The 21,300-nt window shown below is 53.3% G+C and overlaps 1 protein-coding gene across 3 annotated transcripts; it reads left to right on the top strand.

Annotated features, from left to right (window-relative positions):
* The first annotated feature begins 12,518 nt into the window (after positions 1-12,518).
* On the top strand, positions 12,519-20,797 carry PLD4 (phospholipase D family member 4). Of its 3 annotated transcripts, none has more exons than XM_032267590.1 (11): positions 12,519-12,691; positions 14,756-14,845; positions 15,287-15,474; positions 16,441-16,624; positions 16,992-17,112; positions 17,646-17,773; positions 18,418-18,618; positions 19,415-19,554; positions 19,675-19,840; positions 19,923-20,019; positions 20,359-20,797. In XM_032267590.1, the coding sequence occupies exons 1-11, from the start codon at positions 12,665-12,667 to the stop codon at positions 20,556-20,558; spliced, it is 1,542 nt and encodes a 513-aa protein (XP_032123481.1). In that variant the 5' UTR covers positions 12,519-12,664; the 3' UTR covers positions 20,559-20,797. The 3 variants fall into 3 exon arrangements, with proteins under 3 accessions (XP_032123481.1, XP_032123482.1, XP_032123480.1); XM_032267589.1 differs by having other exon boundaries at positions 12,602-12,691; positions 15,281-15,474; XM_032267591.1 differs by lacking the exon at positions 14,756-14,845 and having other exon boundaries at positions 12,520-12,691; positions 15,281-15,474.
* The last annotated feature ends 503 nt before the right edge of the window (positions 20,798-21,300 follow it).

Raw genomic sequence — 21,300 nt, 5'->3', positions numbered from 1 at the left:
TAATGCTTTAAATTCATCAGCCTCTCTCCCACTTTTTGTGCTGTCATTCTCAGGCATTTCAGTTCTGCACATGGGTTAAACTGCACAATAAATCATCTCATTTTCTGAGCTGGTGTGCGTTGAAACGCACCAGTGTATTCGCTTCTCAGCCGCTCTTTCATTCTTTCCCTTCTGCATTTCCGTGTTTCCATTCGGGACCATTTTCCGAAGGCCTCCGCTGTGTTTTGCCTTGTTTATTAGTGCATGTTTGCCATGAGGAATTCTCTCAATTCAGTGGGGAGGGCGACTGACACGCTTCTATTTTGCCTTTCCCTTTCACTTGAAACTGCATCCCAAGTTGGCAGTTCTTTCCTCTCGGTACCTTAAGAATATTGTCCCATTGTCTGCTGGCTTTCAGTGTTGATGTGGAGAGGTCAAGAGCCTCACTGTTGCCTCCTTGAAGGTGGCATCTTTTTTTTTTTTTTTTTCCGGACTGTTATTCATTTAATTTATTTTTATTTTTGTAGAGACAGGGTCCTCCTGTCTCAGCCTCCCAAAGTGTTGGGATTACAGGCATCAGCCATGGCACCCGGCCTCCTGCTGTTACTGATTTTCTCCTAGTTATTGAGTTTTCAGTGGTTTTACTACAGTGTGCTCAGGAGTACCTTTGTATTTACCTATCTTGAAATGTGCAGCACTTCTTGCATATGCAATCGGTAAGTCTTTCATTGGTTTCAGATAAGTTTCACTCATTTTCTCTTCAGATGTTGTTCTGCCCCATTTGCAATCTTCCTCCTTGGATTCAAGTGACAGATGCGTGAGGTCTGCTGACTGCCCTGCATGTCTCTTATGCTATTTTCCATGCATTTTTCTCTGTGTGCTTCAGTCTTCTGTTGGCTGCTGACCTAAATCAGTGCTCACTAATCCTCTCTTCAGTTCTGTCTACTAATAGTTTGTTAACCCATCTGTCACACTCTTTACTTTGGTTATTTTAGTCTTAGTTCTAGAATTTTTATTTGATTTTTTTCAAGGTTTCGTTTCTCTAATGAAAATTTCCATCTCGTCACTTATTCCTCAGCACATGGTCGTCAGAGTCATTTCAAAGCTCCAAGTTTCATCCCCTGCTTTTAAACTCGGGTCTATATATTTTTGTAGGTGTCTGGTGACTCTTGATCTAAAACAGCAGACACTGTGACTAGGGGGGGAAAAAGTACAATCTCTGGATGATATTGCAGCCATCAGAGAGGACCCGCCCTGTCCTCTGCCACAGAGCAGGGAGAGATCACCCCAGTCAAGTCAGGACTGAGCTGTCTGGGACAGGCTGTATCCATGATAGGGCTTGTTCCACCTCTCGTTTGCCCTCTGATTTACCTCTTTGTCATGCTTCTAGGGCACACCCTTCTGGGGTCTCAACTGCAAGCCAGGAGGGCTTAGCAGCGCCCTCCTCCTTTGAAGGAAGTCCTGGGCTCCTTTTTGCTTCCCTCAAGCCATAATTAGTGAAGTTTCACTGAACTCTTCAGCCACTCAAGGCTCAGCCTATTAGCTGAGCTGAACGTGACTCTCAGGTCCAGTGAGAATTAGCCACTGCCTCACAAGGAAAACCAGCACAAGAAGTCCAGCTCTCTTCTCAGATCCTCTATTCTCTGAATAATTTCCACCCCAGTCCTGGTAGTGCTGGCAGGCCTGACAGCCAGTGTCTATCTCCTGAGCCTTGTGAGTTTGCCAAAGTCTATTATGTCTTCTCTGCCTCTTAGCAAACACCCTCTGCCCAACTTCTCAGCCCCTCACCCTCACTGCTTAATCCCTACCCTTGAAACGGCTAGAAATGTTAGCTAAAAGTAAAATCAAACTTAGACACCATTACAGGCAAGAAAGGGAAATCCCCATGTGCCAGAAATGGAGGGGGAACTGAAAGCCAGGATGAGCAGGGAGCTGACACTGCTGTATCTCTGGTGTTTATGGGCCCAGAAATAGCCCTACTGGCTCAGCACCCAAGATGTTCCCTCCACTGAGTAAGGGGATGAGGCCTTGTGCTGCGAGAGGGAAGAGATGAAATTGAGAATTCTGCTCAGAGATGGGTGTTTGAAGGTCAGGGAAAGTGGCCGGATAAACTTGACTTGTGGCTGCAGTGAACCGGCAAGGAGACTCGTCTATCCCCTGGCTGTGGGTGAGAGGGAAATTCCACAGTGAGAAATTGAAACCTCAGGGAAAGTTGACCAACTAATAAACAGAGCTGAAGAAACAACCTGCATATGGGAAGGTTGATCATCAGAAATTAGACAGATGCAGAAATGGGATGAAGACATGTAAAATGTCAAAGGAGATTATGAGGCATGAAAGATAGAATGAAAAAGCCCAGAATATATTTAATGAGTTTTGCAGCGTGAGGATAAAGACATGGGAGGAGGCGACGGTCAAAGAGATAAAGGCTGAGATTCTTACAGAAATAACCAGAAGCACAAATCCTTAAGTTTAAGCTGCACAAGTCCTAGGCAGAACACAGAGGAATATAGCTAACCTGGACACATAACGTTGACACTGCCGAACCTCAAAGACGAAGAGAAACCCTTAAAAGCAAACAGAGAGATAAGAGAAACTGTTTTCAAAGGAACAACAGTTAGGTTGGCGCATATTTCTCCATAGCCACAATATGGTTCAGAAGTCAGTATCTTCAAATTATAAGAATATAACAACCAATAACTCTGTATACAACTTAGGTATTATTCAAGAGTGAAGGAGGGAGCAGGGCACAGTGGCACATGCCTATAATCTCAGCACTTTGGGAGGCCAAGATGGGAGGATTGGTTGAGCCAGGAATTCCAGAGCAGCTTGGGCTAATTTTTGTATTTTTAGTAGAAATGGGGTTTCTTCATGTTGGTCAGGCTGGTCTTGAATTCCTGACCTCAGGGGATCTGCCCACCTTGGCCTCCCAAAGTGCTGGGATTACAGGTGTGAGCCACCACATCTGGCTATATCAGATTTCTAAATCATTCACGAAGGAAAGAAAATGTAAAATATTTAGAACTAAGTAATAATACCAGTGCTCCGTAGGAAATTTTGTGGGATGCAGCAAAAGCAGAATTCTACAGAAAATTTATTCATTACATACTTACATTAGTAAAGAAGAGCAACTGAAAACTAAAAAGTGAGGCATCCAGTCTCCCTAAGCTGGTGCTCAGCAGGGAGAAGGCCAGGTTTAGTTCGAGTGCCCAAATCGTGAAGCCCAATGGCGGGAAGCTGGACGAGTTTGAGTCCGGCACCTCCCAGGCTCTTCTGGAGCTGGAGATGAACTGGGACCTCAAGGCTCAGCTCAGGGAGCTGAATATTATGACAGCCAAGGAAATTGAAGTTGCCGGTGGTCAGAAAGCTATTATAATCTTTGTTTCCGTTTCTCAACTGAAATCTCTCCAGAATATCCAAGTCTGGATACTACGCGAATGGAGAAAAAGTTTAGTGGGCAGCATGTTGTCTTTATTGCTCAGAGGAGAATTCTGCCTAAGCCAACTCGAAAAAGCCATACAAAAAAATAAGCCAAAACGTCCTGGGAGCTGCACTCTGACAGCTGTGCACGAGGCAATCCTTGAGGACTTGGTCTTCACAAGTGAACCTGTGGGCAAGAGAATCCGGGTGAAACTGGATGGTAGCAGCTCATAAAGATTCATTTGGTCAAAACACAGTAGCAGCACGATGTGGAACACAAGGTTGAAACTTTTTCTGGTGTCTGTAAGAAGCTCACAGGCAAGGATGTTAATTTTGAATTCCCAGAGTTTCTGTTGTAAACAAAATGACCATATATACATATAAACATTAATCATCTAGCTAGCTGCTGTGGCTCACGCCTCTAATCCCAGCACTTTGGGAGGCTGAGGTGGGCAGATCACCTGAGGTCAGGAGTTCGAGACCAGCCTGGCCAACATGGTGAAACCCCATCTCTACTACAATACAAATATTAGCTGGGCGTGGTGGCACGCACTTGTAATCCCAGCTACTCAGGAGGCTGAGGCAGAAGAATCGCTTGAACCCAGAAGGCAAAGGTTGCAATGAGCCAAGATAGCACCACTGCACTCCAGCCTGGGTGACTCCGTCTCAAAAAAAAAAAGTTGAGCATCCGACTGAATGAAGCCTAAAAATAACCACAGGAATACACTAAGAAAGTAAAGGGATGAAGATAAAGGTAAAACGGAAACAAATGAGAAACAAAACTAAATTAGAACTAAAATATATAAAGTTGATTTCTTTAAAAAAATTAATAAAACTGCCACAAGATCTCCCAAGGAAAAGACCAGTAAGAGGCACAAAAACCTACTGAGGAATGACAGGACAGCTGCTCTGCGACGCAGCAGAGGCCACGTGAACAATCTAGCAAGTTGACTCGAAAAATTACACAAAATGGCCCATTTCTAGAAAAATATTATGTGCCAAATTTGATTCATAGAGAAAAAAAAGCCTGAAGAATTATTCTATAATCCTGAAATAAATTTAGAAGTTAAAATCTTTCCATAAAGATGTCAAAAATCTAAGACAAATTTACACATACTGCCAAAATTAAAAAGAATATTTTATCCCATTTTTACAAACTTCAAAATGTAGGGAAAAGTAGGTACAGACCCAGTACCCAGCCTAAGAAGAACTTTTAATGTTAAATTTGAATTGGAACTCATGATTTCACTTGAGTTTCTCTGTTTCTTTGTTTGTTGGTGTGTTGTCTATTTGAGACATAGTCTTGCTCTGTTGCCCAGGCTGGAGTGCAGTGGTGTGATCTCGGCTCACTGAAAGCTCCACCTCCTGAGTTCAAGCAATTCTCCTGCCTCAGCCTCCTGAGCAGCTGAGACTATGGGTGTGTGCCACCATGCCAAACTAATTTTTTGCATTTTTAGTAGAGGCGGGGTTTCACCGTGTTAGCCAGGATGGTCTCAATCTCCTGACCTCATGATCTGCCCACCTCAGCCTCCCAAAGCGCTGGGATTACAGGCGTGAGCCACTGTGCCCAGCCTTAACTTGGGTTTCTAAATGCCAATTCCCCACTGTAAAGATCCATGGACTCCTCAGTAAGGAGCTGAGTCCAGTCTAGTGCAGGAAACATGTAATAAGATAAGGCTGGAACATCTTGTGCCAGAAAGCAGTGGAATTGAGATGTGGAGACTACTGGAATCAAGAAAACAGAATATCGTGGCCAGGACGATTGGTTTTTGTTAGTGGGGGTAATGGTGTGATTATGCACGATTTTTTCTTTCTTTATTCATTAATGCATACTGAAGTATTTAGAGGTAAAATATCATTTATATCTGCCCATTACTTTAAAATTTTTCAGCAAAAATGATGAAAGGACTCCCACTGACCAAAGAATGATGACTGAACTGGAGCAAAACACACTAAATAGATAATAATCCATGAGTCCATCATGATACATCAAACAGTCAAAGAAAGAAAACTCAAGCAAAATGCAAACAAAAACTCATATGCCACCATCAGAGATGGCCCATTGCACAAACCCTTACCCTGAAAATTGGTAATTAGAGAGAAAGATTCAAGCTTTCATCATGCCTTGCCAGCAGGAATCACATATATGTTGTAAGTATTGCCGACTCAATTCCAGGCCACTGCAATAAAGCAAGTATGTCACACAAATGTTTTAGTTTTCCAGTGCGTATAAAAGTTATCTTTACACTTTACCATAGTCTAGTAAGTGTACAATAGCATTAAGCTGAAAAAAACTGAATATACCTTAATTTTAAAATATTTTATTGCTAAAAAATGCTAATGATCATTTGAGCCTTCGGGGGGTTGTCATCTTCTACTGGTGGTGGTCTGGCCTCAGTGTTGATGGCTGCTGACTGATCAGGGTGACGGTTCCTGAAGACTGGAATGCTTGTGGCAATTTCTTAAATAAGACAATGAAGTTTGCCACATCAGTTGACTCTTCCTTTCGTGAAAGCTGCACTCCCCGCGATTCGAGTACAGACGGTCCCCATCTTAGGACAATTCAACTTAATGATTTTCAGCTTTATGATGGTGCAAAAGTGATACACCTTCAGTAGAAACCACGCTTTGAGCATCCACGCAGCCATTCTGTTTTTCACTTTCAGTGTAGTATTCAATAAATTACACAAGATATTAATATTTCATTATAAGGTGGGCTTTGTGTTAGGTGACTTTGCCCAACTCTAGGGTGAAATCATATGCCTGTTGGCCATGTATGTCTTTTTTTTTTTTTTTTTTAATTGAGACAGAGTCTCACTCTGTCACCCAGGCTAGAGTGCAGTGGTATGATCTTGGCTCACTGCAACCTCTGCCTCCCGGGTTCAAGCAATTCTCCTGACTCAGCCTCCCAAGTAGCTCAGACTACAGGCACCTGCCACCACACTTGGCTAATATTTTTTTAATAGAAACGAGATTTCACCATTGGTCAGGCTGGCTTGAACTCCTGACCTCAGGTGATTCTCCCACCTTGGCCTCTCAAAGTGCTGGGACTACAGACGTGAGCCACTTCACCCGGCCTTTATGCCTTCTTTTCAGAAATGTCTGTAAGTTGGCTGGGTGCGGTGGCTCACGCCTGTAACCCCAGCACTTTGCTGGGGCCTAGGAGGGCAGATCACGAGCTCAGGAGTTTGAGACAAGCCTGGCCAACATAGTGAAACCCCATCTCTACTAAAAGTGTGCAACAACTGGGCATGGTGGCACACGCCTGTAACTCCAGCTACTCGGGAGGCTGAGGCAGAAGAATTGCTTAAACCCAGGAGGCAGAGGTTGCAGTGAGCCGTGATTGCACCACTGCACTCCAGCCCCGGCGACAGAGTGAGACTCTATCTCAACAATAACAAAAAGAAATGTCTGCAAGTGTTCTGATTACGTTTAAGGTCAGGCTATGTTATGATGTTCAGAAGGTTAGGGATATTAAATGCAAAATGCCTTTTTTTTTGAGATGGAGTCTTGCTCTGTTGCCCAGGCTGGAGTTCAGTGATGCAATCTCGGCTTGCTGCAACCTCTGCCTCCCGGATTCAAGTGATTCTTGTGTCTCAGCCTATGGGGTAGATGGGACCACAGGCATGCACCACCATGCCCAGCTAATTTTTGTATTTTTTTGTAGACACAGGGTGATGCCATATTGCCCATACTGGTCTTGAACTCCTGGGCTCAAGTGATCTGTCCGCCTCATCTTCCCAAAGTATTGGGATTACAGCCACCTCACCCAGCCTGCAATTTTGACATATATTCTTAATTGATACATAATTTTTGTACATATTCACAGGGTACATGAAAGATTTTATTACCTGCATAGGATGTGTAATAACTCAGTATTTAGGGTGTCCATCACTTCCAGTTTTTGTCATTTCTATGTGTTGGGAACATTCCAAGTCCTCTCCTCCAGCTGTTTTGAAATAAACACTGCATTGTCAACTATAGTCTGCCTCAAACATTAGACTGACTCCTTCCATTTCACCATGTGTTTGTACTCATGAAGCATCCTCTTTCTGTCCTCCCCGCCACCTGAAGGAAATAACGTATACAGTGCTCCATTTCCATGACAAAGTGCCTTAAGTCGGCTTAGGTCAGCAAACTACAGAAGAAAGAGGACATACTAGGCCCCTGCTTGGACAGCCGACACCTGCTTGTTGTCCACCCCCCCATCCCACCCCCACCCCGCCACTTAGGTTGCCCTCACCCAAACCAAAGAAGTTTAGTCTAAGATGAAAGTTTACTAGCCTGCAAAACAGCTCACTTTATCTATTCTCATCAGGCTGCCCAGCTACTTAGGTCATAAGTCAAGTACTTGAAGAGCCCCTGAGCTAGCCAGGATTGCAATGCATTGCGGGCTGTAACAAAATGCAGCAGGACAATCCTAAAGAAAACACCTAAGGCCCCTTCCCAACAACCAATAGGCGATGTCCGGGAAGACTGTGACTCCCGCCCCCCGCCACAGTACTCAGCCTATGAGGAACGGGGGTGGGACCTGCACACTAGGGGATAAACTGCTTGTTGAAAGTGTGTTGGGTGTGCCTGCCCATCAGACAACCAATGTTGCAAGACTGTCATTAAAAGTCTCACGCTGTTCTCTGGGTCTCTGAGTCCATTCTTTGGGTTTGGATGGCTGAGTTTGTTTCTCACACAGCCACACACCCTTCCTAGACCCTGGGATCCACCGTTCTATCCTCTACTTTTAGAGGTCAACTTTTTTTGCTCCCACATGTGAGAACATATGATGTTTGTCTTTCTGTGCCTGGCTTTTCTCTTAACATAGTGACCTCCAGTTCCATCCATGTTGCTGCAAATGACAGGATTTCATTCTTTTTATGAGCAAACAGTGTTCCATTGTGTATATATGCCACATTTTCTTTATCCATTCATCCTTGATGGACAGGTTGATTCCATATCTTGGCTATTGTGAATAGTGCTGCAATAAACATGGGTGCACAAGAACCCCCTTGATAAACTGATTTCCTTTCCTTTGGGTAAATTCTCTGTAGTGGGATTGCTGGATCATATGGTAGTTCTAATTTTGGTTTGTTGAGAAACCTCCATATAGTTCTCTATAATGGCTTTACTAATTTACATTCCCACCAACAGCGTTATAAGAGTTCCCTTTTTTTTGGCATCCTTGTCAGCATTTATTTTTCGTCTTCTTGAAAACAACCATTCTAACTGGGACGAGATGTATCTCATTGTGGTTTTGATTTGCATTTCCCTGATGACTAGTGATACTAAGTTTATTTCGTATGTCTGTTGGCCATTTGGATGTCTTTTGAGAAATGTCTGTTTAGATCCTTTGCATGATTTTTTTTTCTCTTGTCACCCAGGCTGGAGTGTAATGGTGTGATCTCGACTCACTGCAACCTCCGCCTCCAGGGTTAAAGCGATTCTCCTGCCTCAGCCTCCGGAATAGCTGAGATTATAGGCGCCTGCCACCAAACCCGGCTAATCTTTTGTATTTTTGTTGAGACAGGGTTTTGCCATGTTGGCCAGGCTGGTCTCAAACTCCTGACCTCAGGTGATCTGTCCAACTTGGCCTCCCAAAGTGCTGGGATTACAGATGTGAGCCACCACACCTGGCCTATTTATTTTTTTTAACAGACTCTGTCACCCAGGCTGGCGTGCAGTGGTGTGATCTCGGCTCACTGCAACCTCCACCTCCTGAGTTCAAGCGATTCTCCTGCATCAGCCTCTCGAGTGGCTGGGACTACAGGTGTGTGCCACCACACCTGGCTAATTTTTATATTTTTAGTGAAGACGGGGTTTCACCATGTTGGCCATGCCTGTCTCAAACTCCTGGCCTCTAGTGATCTGCCCACCTCGGCCTTCCAAAGTGCTGGGATTATGAGCCACTGTTTGTGCAGGCTGGTCTCAAACTCCTGGTCTCAAGTGATCCTCCCACCTTGGCCTCCCAAAACTCTGAGACTGTAGGCGTGAATTGCTTTTTGAGACTATTGGGATTTTTTATCATGAAGAAGGGATGCTGATTTTTTTTTTTTTTGGCCTAGTTTTTTGTTGTCTTTTCTTTTTTCTTTTTTTTTTTTTTTAAGACAGAGTCTCACTCTGTTATCCAGCTGGAGTGCAGTGGTGTGATCTCAGCTCACTACAACCTCCACCTCCCAGGTTCAAGCAATTCTCATGTCTCAGCCTCCTGAGTAGCTGGGATTACAAGCGCATTCCACCACGTCTGGCTAATGTTTTGTATTTTTTAGTAGAGGCGAGATTTCACTATGTTGTTCAAACTGGTTTCAAACTCCTGACCTCAGGTGATCTGCCCACCTCAGCCTCTCAAAGTGCTGGGATCACAGGCCTGAACCACGGTGCCCGGCTGGGATGTTGAATTTTATCACATGCTTTCTCTGCATCTATTGAGATAATCATACGGTTTTTGTCTTTCAATCTGTGGGTTTGATATATCGCCTGTATTGATTCGTGTATGTTGAACCATCCTTGCATCCTCAGGATAAATCCCATTTAGTCATAATGTATCATCTTTTTGATGTGCTATTGTATTCAATTTGTAGTATTTTGTTGAGGATTTTTGTGTACATATACATCAGGAAATTGACCTGTAGTTTTTTGTTTCCTTGTTTGTTTCTTGTTTGTTTCTTTTTTTGTGTCCTTGCCTGGTGTTGGTATCAAGGTAATGCTGGCCTCATAGAATGGGTTAGAGAGAATCCTTCCTCTCCAGTTTTTTGGGACACTTTGAGGATAAGTAACATTAGTTCTTTCTTGTAAGTTTGGTAAAATTTAGTCGTGAAGCCATCCCGTCTATAGGCCTTTTGTGTTGTTGCTGGGAGATCTTTATGACTGACCCAATCTCATTACTCCTTATTGGTCTGTTCAGGTTTTTTGTTTCTTCCTGATTCAATCTTGGCAGGCTGCACGGAATAGCTCCATTTCCTCTGGGCTTCCTGTTCGTGGGCGTATAGTTTCTCATGTAGTCTCCGCTGATCTTTTGTATCTCTGTGCTATCAGTTTTAATGTCTCCTTTTCTTGTTTGTTTCCGGTTTTGGTTATTTGGGCCATCTCTATTTTTTCTTCATTATCACCTTAGAATATTTTCAGCTTTCCTCTACAATGGGCTTATCAGGACATAGTCACCATAAGGCGACGCGCATCTGGTGTGTTTGCTGTGGGGTTTAAGAGCTTCCATAAGCCTCTTCTGGTAGTCTATGCTTGTTTGGGATGAAAAAAACACCTTAGCTCTGCTGACCAATAATGAGTCAGATTTTCCCATGAAGATAATTTTTTAAATAAAAAAGGAAATTAAAGAAAAAGTGTTTTGCTTCATGGGAAATGCTCCAAATCGCTCCCCACACCCATGGGCCCCAAGGGCCCTTGACCTCAGGCGGGGGCCTGCTGTGGAGGGAGCAGAGCTGGCAAGGAGCTGCCCTCCTGTGGGTCCCGGCCACACACCCAGCCTTGGAGCCGCAGAGGAGCCTGCTGGGCCCCAAGTCTAGAGACCCCTTCCAGCCTCAGTCTTTCTTCCAGGGTAAGCAGCCTGAGGGGTCAAGAAGATGGTCCACCAAGCCTTGAGCCCAGGGCCCAGGACTCCCTGCTCAAATGTCCCCAAGCCTGGATCCATCCTTCCAAGGTAGAGCTACCGGAGCTGTACCCAGTCCTGCTGGCCTGAGAAGTGGCCAGGGGAGGCGACGAGACGGTTTTCTGGGACTGCATATGAACTTGCACCCACGGGCCGGGTGTAGCATGTGGGCTTTCAAGGCCCCTCACAATTTCGGGACATCAGAGAGCGGGGCTGGCTGGGGCTGGCACTCCTGCACCGACTTCTGAGAGTGCTCCAAGGAGCCCTGGGGCCCTCCACTTGCCCCTGGCCTTCCAGGTCCTCACATGCCATTGTTGTCAAGACAGAAGGGAACCTGCTCTGTCTAACTGCCATTAACTTGAGTGCGGAGAAGGCAGCCTCCCTTCATACGCATGCCCCAGCTCTGCAAATGTCACAGCAGGGCCCACCTGGCTGCTCCTCCCCATGCCCAGAGTAACTCTCACCCAGAGTCCCTGGAGGATCCAACCTTCGGGGCATCCCTGGGGCACAGCTGCATTTAGGCATCCAGCAACCCAGCCAGAGAGCAGGGGCACCCAGACCATGGCTGGGAGGTAAGGACTGACCCCAAGGCCAAATTGGGGCAGCAAGAAGATGAAGGGAGATTTGAACGGACTAGCGGGAGAGTGGATCTCTTCCCCATTCACTTCCTGGCCCACCCAGACTGGCCCCAGGGGTGCAGCCACCAGGCCCCATCCTTGGGAACTGCACCCTCCTGACTGGTGTCCTGCAGGCACCCTGAGGCCAGCACCCTGGACCCCTGCCCTACATAGCTCTTACAAGGAGGAGCCAGGGTGGACATCCAGACCTCACTGAAAGTGGGGGCTGTTGTCGAGGTCCCAGACCTTACTCAGGGACCCCAGTCAGAGGTGGGGAGGGGGAGGCAGAGCCCCTCGCTGGGAGCCTCTAGCCAAGCCTACCTTTTCAGATACACCAGTGAGTAGCCGCAGCTTCATCCTCCAGGATAAGGACCCTAGTTGCCTCCACTGCCCAGCCTCCCTTGCAGTTAAGTGTAGCCACGTGACTAATTTCTAGATCAAGTTCCCTGCAGATCAAAGGAAGCAGTTATTTATAGGCCAGCAATGAGGGGATCACAACGCCCTGTGGGACCTCCAGGAAGTCTCCTCTGGGATGTCCCTTATCCTCTGCTAAGAACACAGAAACAACGGCTGAGCTCCAGCAGCCACTGTGAGGCCATGAAGGTAGGGATCCTAGGGACTGGGATCTGAGAGCTAGAGGGACCTGGCTCCCAATGGCAGGGGAACAATGCCACCTCTCGCCTGCCAGCCCCTGGACCTGCTTAGTGTTCCAGAGAAATGAACGGCCGTGCTTAAGCCACCGTTCCTTAGGTCTCTGTGGCCTGCAGCTGAGCTTGACTCTGATGCATAGCCTGTGACTGGAGGGCCTCCACCTCGAGGGAGTGGGTTATAGATTTTTCCTGGAGGTAAAGGTTCCCAGCCCTGCCCTCTAGACCCCCCCACCCAGCTTCAGACATCTGTTTCTGTCCCGGATGAGAGGAGACCTCTCAGAACAAAGAGGAAGTAGCTGGAAGTGTAGCAGAAAGCTGCAGAGCGGAGGAGGCAGGCGTGGAGTGCAGGAGACACTGAGCCTACCCCGTCAGCTCGGGGCCTGCAGTCTGCGGCTGGAGCCAGGATGGACACCAAGGCAGGACCCCCAGAGGTATGTGCCAACGAGGCCAGGGCAGCCGAGAAGTGCCAGGCCTGGGGAAAGAGCTGCTGTCCGCCTCTATGGCCTCAGGCTCCCAGCAACCCCAGGTCCAGAGAGTCATACAACTCCCAGCTGGTCCTGTAGATGACTGGCTCCTTCCCCAGTCCATGCAGCTGGGATAACCAGGGCCCTGGCTCTCCAGCCAGGTGACAGCTGGGCCCTCCTCCACCTCAGCTTGGGACTGGCAGCCATGGCTAGTGCTCTGGAGGGCAGGAAATCTGGCACCTTCAGCCGTGGTCTCTGATGTCTGTAGGGTCTCACGTATCTACCATGGGACTAGGGGGCTAGAGTCCTATCCCCCAGGGGTCTCTCAGCCCGAGCCAACCCAGCTGACCGGTCTCCCAGGTTCCATTGCAGGAGGAGGTGGTGAGGCACTCTCGGGTCTGTGGTCCCAGGAGGGGCCTTAGACAGGCTCCAAGTCCAAGATGGGAACTGCAAGAGGCGGGGCTACAGTGCTCCGGGCTGCCCATCTGCCTGGAGCATTTGGGGAGCAAGGGCCCTCTCTGGTGAGTGCAGGGAGGGTGGGGAGGAGCTCTCCAACAACAGCCCCAGCACCTTGCTGCCCAGCCACAGCCCAGGATTTCATGTTTCCTCTCCTGAGAGTTGGTGGGGTGGGGGGGGGGGTGAGGAGCAAAGGCCTGATACTGGGCTCTGAATCCCCAGGGACAGTGGGGACACAGTGGGCACCGTGAGGTCCCCTCTGCAGGGTGGGTGGGAGCATCTCCCAGAGTTCAGCTCTGGGGTGGGGGTGGCTCCAACCCACCTCTGCAGGGACTCCCCAGTGTGGGAGGAGTTGGACCACAGTGACTTCGCCTGAGTCCCCTGTCCCCACACATGGTTTACACGCCTACCCCCAACCCCCCGTAATGCTTGGTCTCCAGGGAAGACAGCCCAGGCCCAGCCTTCCCCACCCTATGCTGAGGCAGGCCAGGGTCTCGAAGGCCTCAGCCCTGACCCATGGGAGGACAGCCCAGACAAACCCCAGAGACCTGGAGGCTGAGCCGGCTGCTCCGCCGTGAATGGCCAGACCCACAGAGCCCCTGGGTCCCAGTGCCAGCCTGGCTACAGACACAGACACTCAGTGCTGCCCAGGCCCAGGCCCCAAACTTCAGAGACCTCCCCATCCTGGCCAGGAGCCAGCCAGCTCCTGCCCTGATGGGTGTCTCAGTCAGATGCTGGCCAGCCAGAGGACCATGCTGGGCACAGGCCCCTCCCTGCACCCAGGGAGGGCACCTCTGGCACCTGAGATAGCCTGGCTGCTTGCTCTGGGGGTGGCGGTGGGAGTGGGGGTGAGAGCCCACATCCCACGGGGCCGTGACGGCCTGGGTCCCAGCTCCTTGTGGGGTGACCACTCTGAGGAGACAAAGTGAGTCCCTACAGCAGAGGACACCCCGTCCCCCAGCAGTGCCGGGGTCCTACTCAGCCGCCATCTATGCCCTCTCCACTCCTAGCCTCTCCAGCCGGGGTGCTGCCCAGCTGTCCCCTCTGCCCTGTGGCTCCCAGGAGGGGCTGCCGTGGGGCCAAGACAGGAGCCCAGCCCAGGAGGGAAGCAGTTATTTATAGGCCAGCAATGAGGGGACCAAGTGACAAAAGCAGAAATGGCACTTTCAGACTCAGTTTCAGTTGTGGTTGAAACCCAAATACCCTCTGAGCGGGAGATCTTGAGAGGAGAGACACGGAAAGCCAGGGCGTGCAGCCGGGCACAGACGCCCACCCACCCCACATGCTCAGCCTGGGCTCATCCCTGGGGGCAGCCTTAGCAGCAGTCCCTCTGGCCTGACCAGGAGTACAGGGCAGGTGATGTGAGGCCAGCTGCAGGTTCCCGCACTCACGCAGCTTGTCCTTGTGGAAAGCATCCCCCCAACATCCAGGGTGTGACCTTGGGCAGGAGTGGGGTTTTTAGGGGCTTGTGTGGGTATCGGTGCAGGGGTGTCCCCAGTGCCCAGCTGCCCAGGCACTGAAGGGCAGTTCTGGGTGGGGCTGGAGCTGCTGGTGATGCCAGGCTGCCCTGTGCAGATGCTGAAACCTCTTCAGAGAGCAGCAGTGGCCCCCACGTGGCCATGCGCCACGCCGCCCCACCGCCCATGGGACAGAGAAGCTGGCATGGTAGGACTGGGGGGCCCCAGGGAGGAGGTGGCTGGGATCAATGGCCTTTCCAGAGCTCTGAGCCAGAGTGGAGAGGACACAGCAGCCTTGAGGGAGCCTCCACCCTCAAGGAGGGGAACAGACGTGCCCTGACTAGTGGGCAAGACAAGCCTCCCTCTATCCCCTGCTGGGGTTGCTGAGGACAGACAGTGACCACCAGCCACAGCATTGCAGAGTGGGCTGCAGGCCCCCGGACCCCCGCCACCATCCTGGGCTGGGGCTTTTCTCTGTATCACCCTCCCCTGTCCCTTGTCCACCCCGGTCCCACGCCAGCGGCAGCCCAGCTCCAGGGAAATCAAGATGGTCTCTGTCTCAGCACTGGAGGGGCCATGATGGCCCAGCCAGAGGTCAAGCCCCCACCCATCCTGGTGAGCCTGCGGGTGCTGCCCCCTCCAGTTGCAGGTCCTGGGAGCACTGGCTGTGCTGTGGCTAGGGTCCATGACTCTCACCTACCTCCTGTGGCAAGTGGCCCTTCCTCCCACCTGGGGCCAGGTGCACCCCAAGGACATGCCCGGGTCCTGGGGGCATGGTTCCAGCCCAGCTTGGGAGCCCCTGGAAGCAGACACCGGGCAGCAGAGGGACTCCTGCAGGTAAGTGAGCCCATGGAGGCCTGCGGTGGGGTGGGTGGATGGGCAGGTCTCAGTTTGAGGCTGCTGCCTGTTCTGCTCTTGCGTCTGCCCATGGGATAAGCGCGGGATAGCCCTCTGCCAGCTCCTTTAGGAAGGTGCAGGTCACCAGGAAGGGCCCCCACAGTGTGAGCTGGAGTGGGGGTTGGGGACAGGGCAGGCGTAGGGTGCTTTTTGCAGCGAACAGAAGCTGGCACTGGGGCTCTGACAGGCTGGAGAACACTGCTTGTGCTGAGGCTCAGCCAGAGTCCTGCCACCCCTGAGGGTAGTGTCACTGTCCCTCCTGCCCCTCAGCCTTCTCTCCCACTCTTCTTTCCCTGTGGTTGGGGTTGGAGTCCCAGGTCTGCCCTGGTGGCGCCTGTTGGGCCATCCTGCACATCCCCCGGCCCAGCCTTCCCTTCCAGGCCAGCTCCGGCCACCACCAAGGGCTTCCACACCAGGAGGCCACCCCAGACCCCGGACTCTGTGGCTCTGCTTACTCCGCCCACACCAGGAGGCCACCCCAGACCCCGGGCTCTGTGGCTCTGCTTACTCCGCCCACACCAGGAGGTCACCCCAGACCCCGGGCTCTGTGGCTCTGCTTACTCCACCCACTTCAGGAGCAGCTGCTCCTCGAGGGCAGCGCCTCAGGTTTGGGTGGGGCCAGGACCCCCAATCTAGCTTGCTCTGGGCCAGGCAGCCCCCTCTCAGGCTCCTTGCCAACTTGCTCCCGGGTGTCCCCATCCCAGCAGCATGCTGGCTCAGGCCCATCCTACCCAGTCTGTTTTGCTGCCTACACTTTCGACCCAACCCCTGCACACTTAGTCTGGGCTCAGCCTAGGGGTCACCTGAGCAGCAGTCGCCTGGCTTGGCAGCCAGATGGGGCAGGTGATGTGAGGTGGGCTGGGGGCTCCTGCACCCATACTGAGCCCAGTGTGGCTCTCTTCACAGGCTTGTCCTTGTGGAAAGCATCCCCCAGGACCTGCCATCTGCAGCTGGCAGCCCCTTTGCCCAGCCTCTGGGCCAGGCCTGGCTGCAGCTGCTGGACACTGCCCAGGAGAGTGTCCACGTGGCCTCGTACTACTGGTCCCTCACAGGGCCCGACATCGGGGTCAACGACTCATCTTCCCAGCTGGTGCGCCTCGCCCTGGCCCCCCCACAACCTGGTGCTGGAAACACAGCAAGTCAGGCTGCCCATCTGTGCAGGGGTCTCAGGCCTGGGGCTCGGCACAGTGGTAGGGTCTAGCATGGAGTAGGGGTTACGCCCCTCCTTTGGGGGCTCTCAGGGCAGGGGCGTCGAGGAGTTCGGCCTCTGGGGACTGAGCACTCAGACTGTGCCTGGGCGCAGTTTGGCTCACAACCAAGGGTCATCCAGACACTTGACCTGACCTTGAGCTGTGGGCAGTCAGAGGTGGACCTCCTGAGGAGGGCATGGGTCCTAGTGGGGGTGTGGAGCAGAGGGCAGCCTAAGGTCAGCTCTCATGGCTGGCCTGGCCTTGCAGGGAGAGGCCCTTCTGCAGAAGCTGCAGCAGCTGCTGGGCAGGAACATTTCCCTGGCTGTGGCCACCAGCAGCCCAACACTGGCCAGGAATTCCACCGACCTGCAGGTCCTGGCCTCCCAAGGTGGGTGCCTGCACCATGCTTGGCCTCGCTGCCCTGGCGTCAGGCATAGACTGTCTGGCTGGCACCATGGGACAAGGAAAAGGGGCATGGGGTGAGAATGGTGTCCTGGGGACAGGACACCCCAGGAGGGCAGGACCCAGGGTTCTGAGGTCCTTTGAGTCAGCTTCACCTGGGCACAGGGCTGGCTCCAAGAACCCAAAAGTGTCATTTCCCACAGGGCAGAGCATGGGTGGCCTCGAGGCTATGCTGAGCCCAGCAGCTCTGACCTGTGGGTGAGGCTCAGGCTGGGAGCTCTGGCTGGGGAGTGAGAGGCCATGGGCAGTCGCTATAAAGGCAGGCTCTGGAGGGGTCCTGGGACTGTCTATCCCTCAGTGTCCTCACCTGTAAAATGGGGATGACAATAGCAGCAGCTTAGTAGGACTGTTGCAAGGACATCTGAGTCCACCACACTGTCAAGAGCTTGGGATCAGGTTCACCACGAAGCTGATACTTAGCAAGACCAAGTTCATCCCATTGCCTGAACTCTCCACCAGGTGCCCAGGTACGACAGGTGCCCATGGGGAGGCTCACCAGGGGCGTTTTGCATTCCAAATTCTGGGTTGTGGATGGACGCCACATATACATGGGCAGTGCCAACATGGACTGGCGGTCCCTGACACAGGTAAGTGCCAGGGCCCTAACACAGGAGGCCCGCCTGGAGCTCTTCCCCTCCTGCACTCCTGGGGACTTGGCCTGACATCTCAGCGCATCTGGAGAAAGTCATGTAGTCCTGTTCACGGCACCATGGTAGAAAGAATCGCATATGGGTCTAATAAGTGGTGGAATTCTACACAGCCAATGAACTCATGCTGTGGAGTGACATTTAATGACACGGAAAGATGCTTAAGTCACATTATCCAGGGAAACATGCAGATTACAAAATACAAGCCTTTTTAGGAAAAGCAATGCATGAAAGATATCAAAGAATGGTCGTGGCCAAGGCAGCAATGGGTATCACTTGATGGTGGGATTAAGAATGATTTTATTTTCCTCTTTGCGCCTTGATGCATTTTCTATTTTTTTTTTTTTTTGTAATAAACATGTATTGCTTTGATCATTGGAACACAATATTCAAAGACACAGGGCCCCACTGGGCACTCTTCCACCAGCCACTCTATTACAGATTCCTACAGACAATGCTTCCCACAAGTGGGGACCAGTCGGGCAGGAGCTGCACCTCCCCCAGCATCCCTGGCCTGGGTAGAGGGGAGTGGAGGTCCCACAGAGGGGCTTTTCTCCCATAGCACCTGACTTTGGTCCCTGCAGGTGAAGGAGCTTGGCGCTGTCATCTATAACTGCAGCCACCTGGCCCAAGACCTGGAGAAGACCTTCCAGACCTACTGGGTGCTGGGGGCACCTAAGGCTGTCCTCCCCAAAACCTGGCCTCAGAACTTCTCATCTGACATCAACCGTTTCCAGCCCTTCCGGGGCCTCTTTGATGGGGTGCCCACCACTGCCTACTTCTCAGTAAGGCAGATTGAGAAGAAGCCCATCAGAACCCCCTGTTCTCCCCTGACTGGCCAGACCCACAGGCAACCCACTGGGCTGGCCCTGCAGACACCAGCAGCATCAGCTGGGTCTTCAGGCAGCCAGCACAGTGGGTGGGGCTGTGGCCCTGGGGTGAGCAGCAGGCTGGTATCAGCAGGCTCTGGGCTGTGCCTGGAGGCAGGCTTCGCTCCAGGAGGGCCTCCAGGCAGCACCATCCCTGGAACACAGGCTGCCTGGGAGGTGGTGGGAAGTCCTGGGGCCCTGGGAGTCTCCAGACTGCTAAGCAGCGCCAAGGGGCTTAGCTGGGCACTGGAGAGGGAGGAGAACCCCACTTGCTCTGCAGAGAAGGAAGGGAAGAGTGAGGAGTGGGCAGATCCTCCTTCATCAGCCTACAGGGGTGGCAGTGGGCAGCCCTCCAGCCAGCACAGGAACTAGTCTGCAGCAGAGACTGCATCAGAACAAGGGAAGCTTCCCTAGATGGGGGGGTGGCACCCCGAAGGGAGTGGAGAAGTTTCCTTGTGGCTGGGAACTGTTTCTGTGAGGTCAGTCCAGCCTGGAGCCCAGGGTGGGCCAGCTGCTTCCCCTCTCCCCACCAGGCCTCAGGGCCAGTCCCCAGGGCCCCTGTTGAGCTGACCCCTTATTTCCTCACGTTTCCAGGCACCCGGGCCTCCTCCCTCCACCACCACATGGGGCCTCTTGGGTGGTGCATGGTGGGGTCACAAGTCCAGAATGGGCGAGGCTGGCAGAGCCCTCACGGACCCCTCTCCCGTCACAGGCATCACCGCCGGTGCTCTGTCCCCGGGGCCGCACTCCGGACCTGGAGGCGCTGCTGTCAGTGATGGGGAGCGCCCAGGAGTTCATCTACGCCTCAGTGATGGAGTATTTCCCCACCACACGCTTCAGCCACCCCCGCAAGTAGGTCTGGGTGGGAGGTGCACGGCCTGTTCTGCTGACTGGCAGCTCCCGGGCACGTCCCCTCCTGTTGGGACCTGGGCCCAGGGCTTATAGGGAGCACTCCGCCCCTCCCTGCCCCAGGTACTGGCCAGTGCTGGACAACGCGCTGCGCGCAGCGGCCTTCGCTAAGGGCGTGCGAGTGCGCCTGCTGGTCGGCTGCGGGCTCAACACGGACCCCACCATGTTCCCCTACCTGCGGTCCCTGCAGGCGCTCAGCGACCCCGCAACCAACGTCTCTGTGGATGTGGTGAGGGCGAGCTCCCGGCCGGCGGGGGGAAGGCAGGGCCCTCCTCCCGCCTTGCCTAATGCGCTGCCTCTGCTCCCCTAAGAAAGTCTTCATCGTGCCCGTGGGGAATCACTCCAACATCCCATTCAGCAGGGTGAACCACAGCAAGTTCATGGTCACGGAGAAGGCAGCCTACATAGGTGAACACGAGCGGTCACGGCGGGCGGGCCCCAGGGTGGCCAGGAACGGCCGAGGGAGGACTGGCTTTGTGGCCGGCGTGGACGCCTCAAACAGGGGGGCTGCTGCTGAAGGGGGAGGGTCTCCAGTGCAGTTCCGGGGACCAGGCCACCCGCCTGCCACCTGGCCCCGCAGAGCCCCAGAACAGAGTCAGGAAGCCTGTCCCCGAGCGGCGAGGGTGGCGTTCCACCGCGACCAGCGGTCCCGCCCGCACCTAAGCGAGGGGCTTCCCGGGCTGGAGTCCGAGGGCAGCGGAGGGGCCCGGGGGCCGGCGCCCCAGCGTCTCCTCCGTCTCCCCGCAGGCACCTCCAACTGGTCGGAGGACTACTTCAGCAGCACGGCGGGGGTGGGCCTGGTGGTCACCCAGAGCCCCGGCGCGCGGCCGGCGCGGCCCGCGGTGCAGGAGCAGCTGCGGCTGCTCTTTGAGCGAGACTGGAGCTCCCGCTACGCCGTCGGCCTGGACGGACTGGCTCCGGGCCAGGACTGCGTCTGGCGGGGCTGAGGCGGGCCCTTCTTCTCTCGGCGACCCCGGCCTCGACCTCAGCCGCTTCCTCCCGCAGGCGGCCCGGCGTGGGCACTGCGCCTGGAGCCGCCTGCGGCCGCTCGGGCGCCGCAAACCACGTGCCCGCTCTCTGATTTCCCAGGGCCCGCGAAGCCCCGCCTCCTCCAGGGAGCGCTCCAGGAGGCCCCTCGGACTCCGGCCCACAGGCCAGGCCTAAAATACACTCGTGCTTCCCGGTGCCTCTGTGTGAGTCCAGCGCGGGCAGCCCTTCGTCCTCTTGCCCAGGGCCCGGCTCCACGTGCCCGCCCCTGCGAAGCCGCCTGGCGCGTCCGCCGTGGCAGGCCTCTGCCAGTCCCGGGTCGGCGAGAACCCGGGTCGGGGCGGGGACCGGACAGGGCCGGAGGCGCGAACCCTCCTCCTCGCACCCCGCGCCGGGCGGCCGCGCTCCGGAACCGAAATTCCCGCCCCGCGGCTGCCAGGGGGAGCTAGAGCCGCGGGACACACTCCTCGGACGCCCGCTGAGTAAACGCAGGCCGAGGCGCAGCGCCGCTCACCTACCGACAGGGGGCGGCTTCTACGGCGCCGGACGGTGCGACGCGGGAGCAGACGGGGCTGAAGGGATGGGGAGACCGGAAGGGGACCTGCGGCTGAGGGGACGGGACGGGCGGGAGGGGACCCGCGGCTGAGGGGACGGGGAGGGAGGGAGGAGACTCGGGGCTGAGGGGACGGGGAGGGCGGGAGG

This window comes from Sapajus apella, unplaced genomic scaffold, assembly GCF_009761245.1.
Source record: "Sapajus apella isolate SASKATOON/1434 unplaced genomic scaffold, GSC_monkey_1.0 scaffold170, whole genome shotgun sequence".
Lineage (NCBI taxonomy): Eukaryota > Metazoa > Chordata > Mammalia > Primates > Cebidae > Sapajus > Sapajus apella.
The sequence above is the reverse complement of the archived record's forward strand: the minus strand, read 5'-3'. Positions and strand labels throughout refer to the sequence as shown.

Bases quoted from the DNA above. Each gene is read 5' to 3' on its own strand.
- PLD4 (XM_032267589.1), top strand. From the start codon at position 12,665: ATGGACACCAAGGCAGGACCCCCAGAG. The intron at 16,625-16,991 runs GTGCGCCTCGCC...CTGGCCTTGCAG, and splicing joins ACGACTCATCTTCCCAGCTG to GGAGAGGCCCTTCTGCAGAA. The intron at 19,555-19,674 runs GTAGGTCTGGGT...TCCCTGCCCCAG, and splicing joins CGCTTCAGCCACCCCCGCAA to GTACTGGCCAGTGCTGGACA.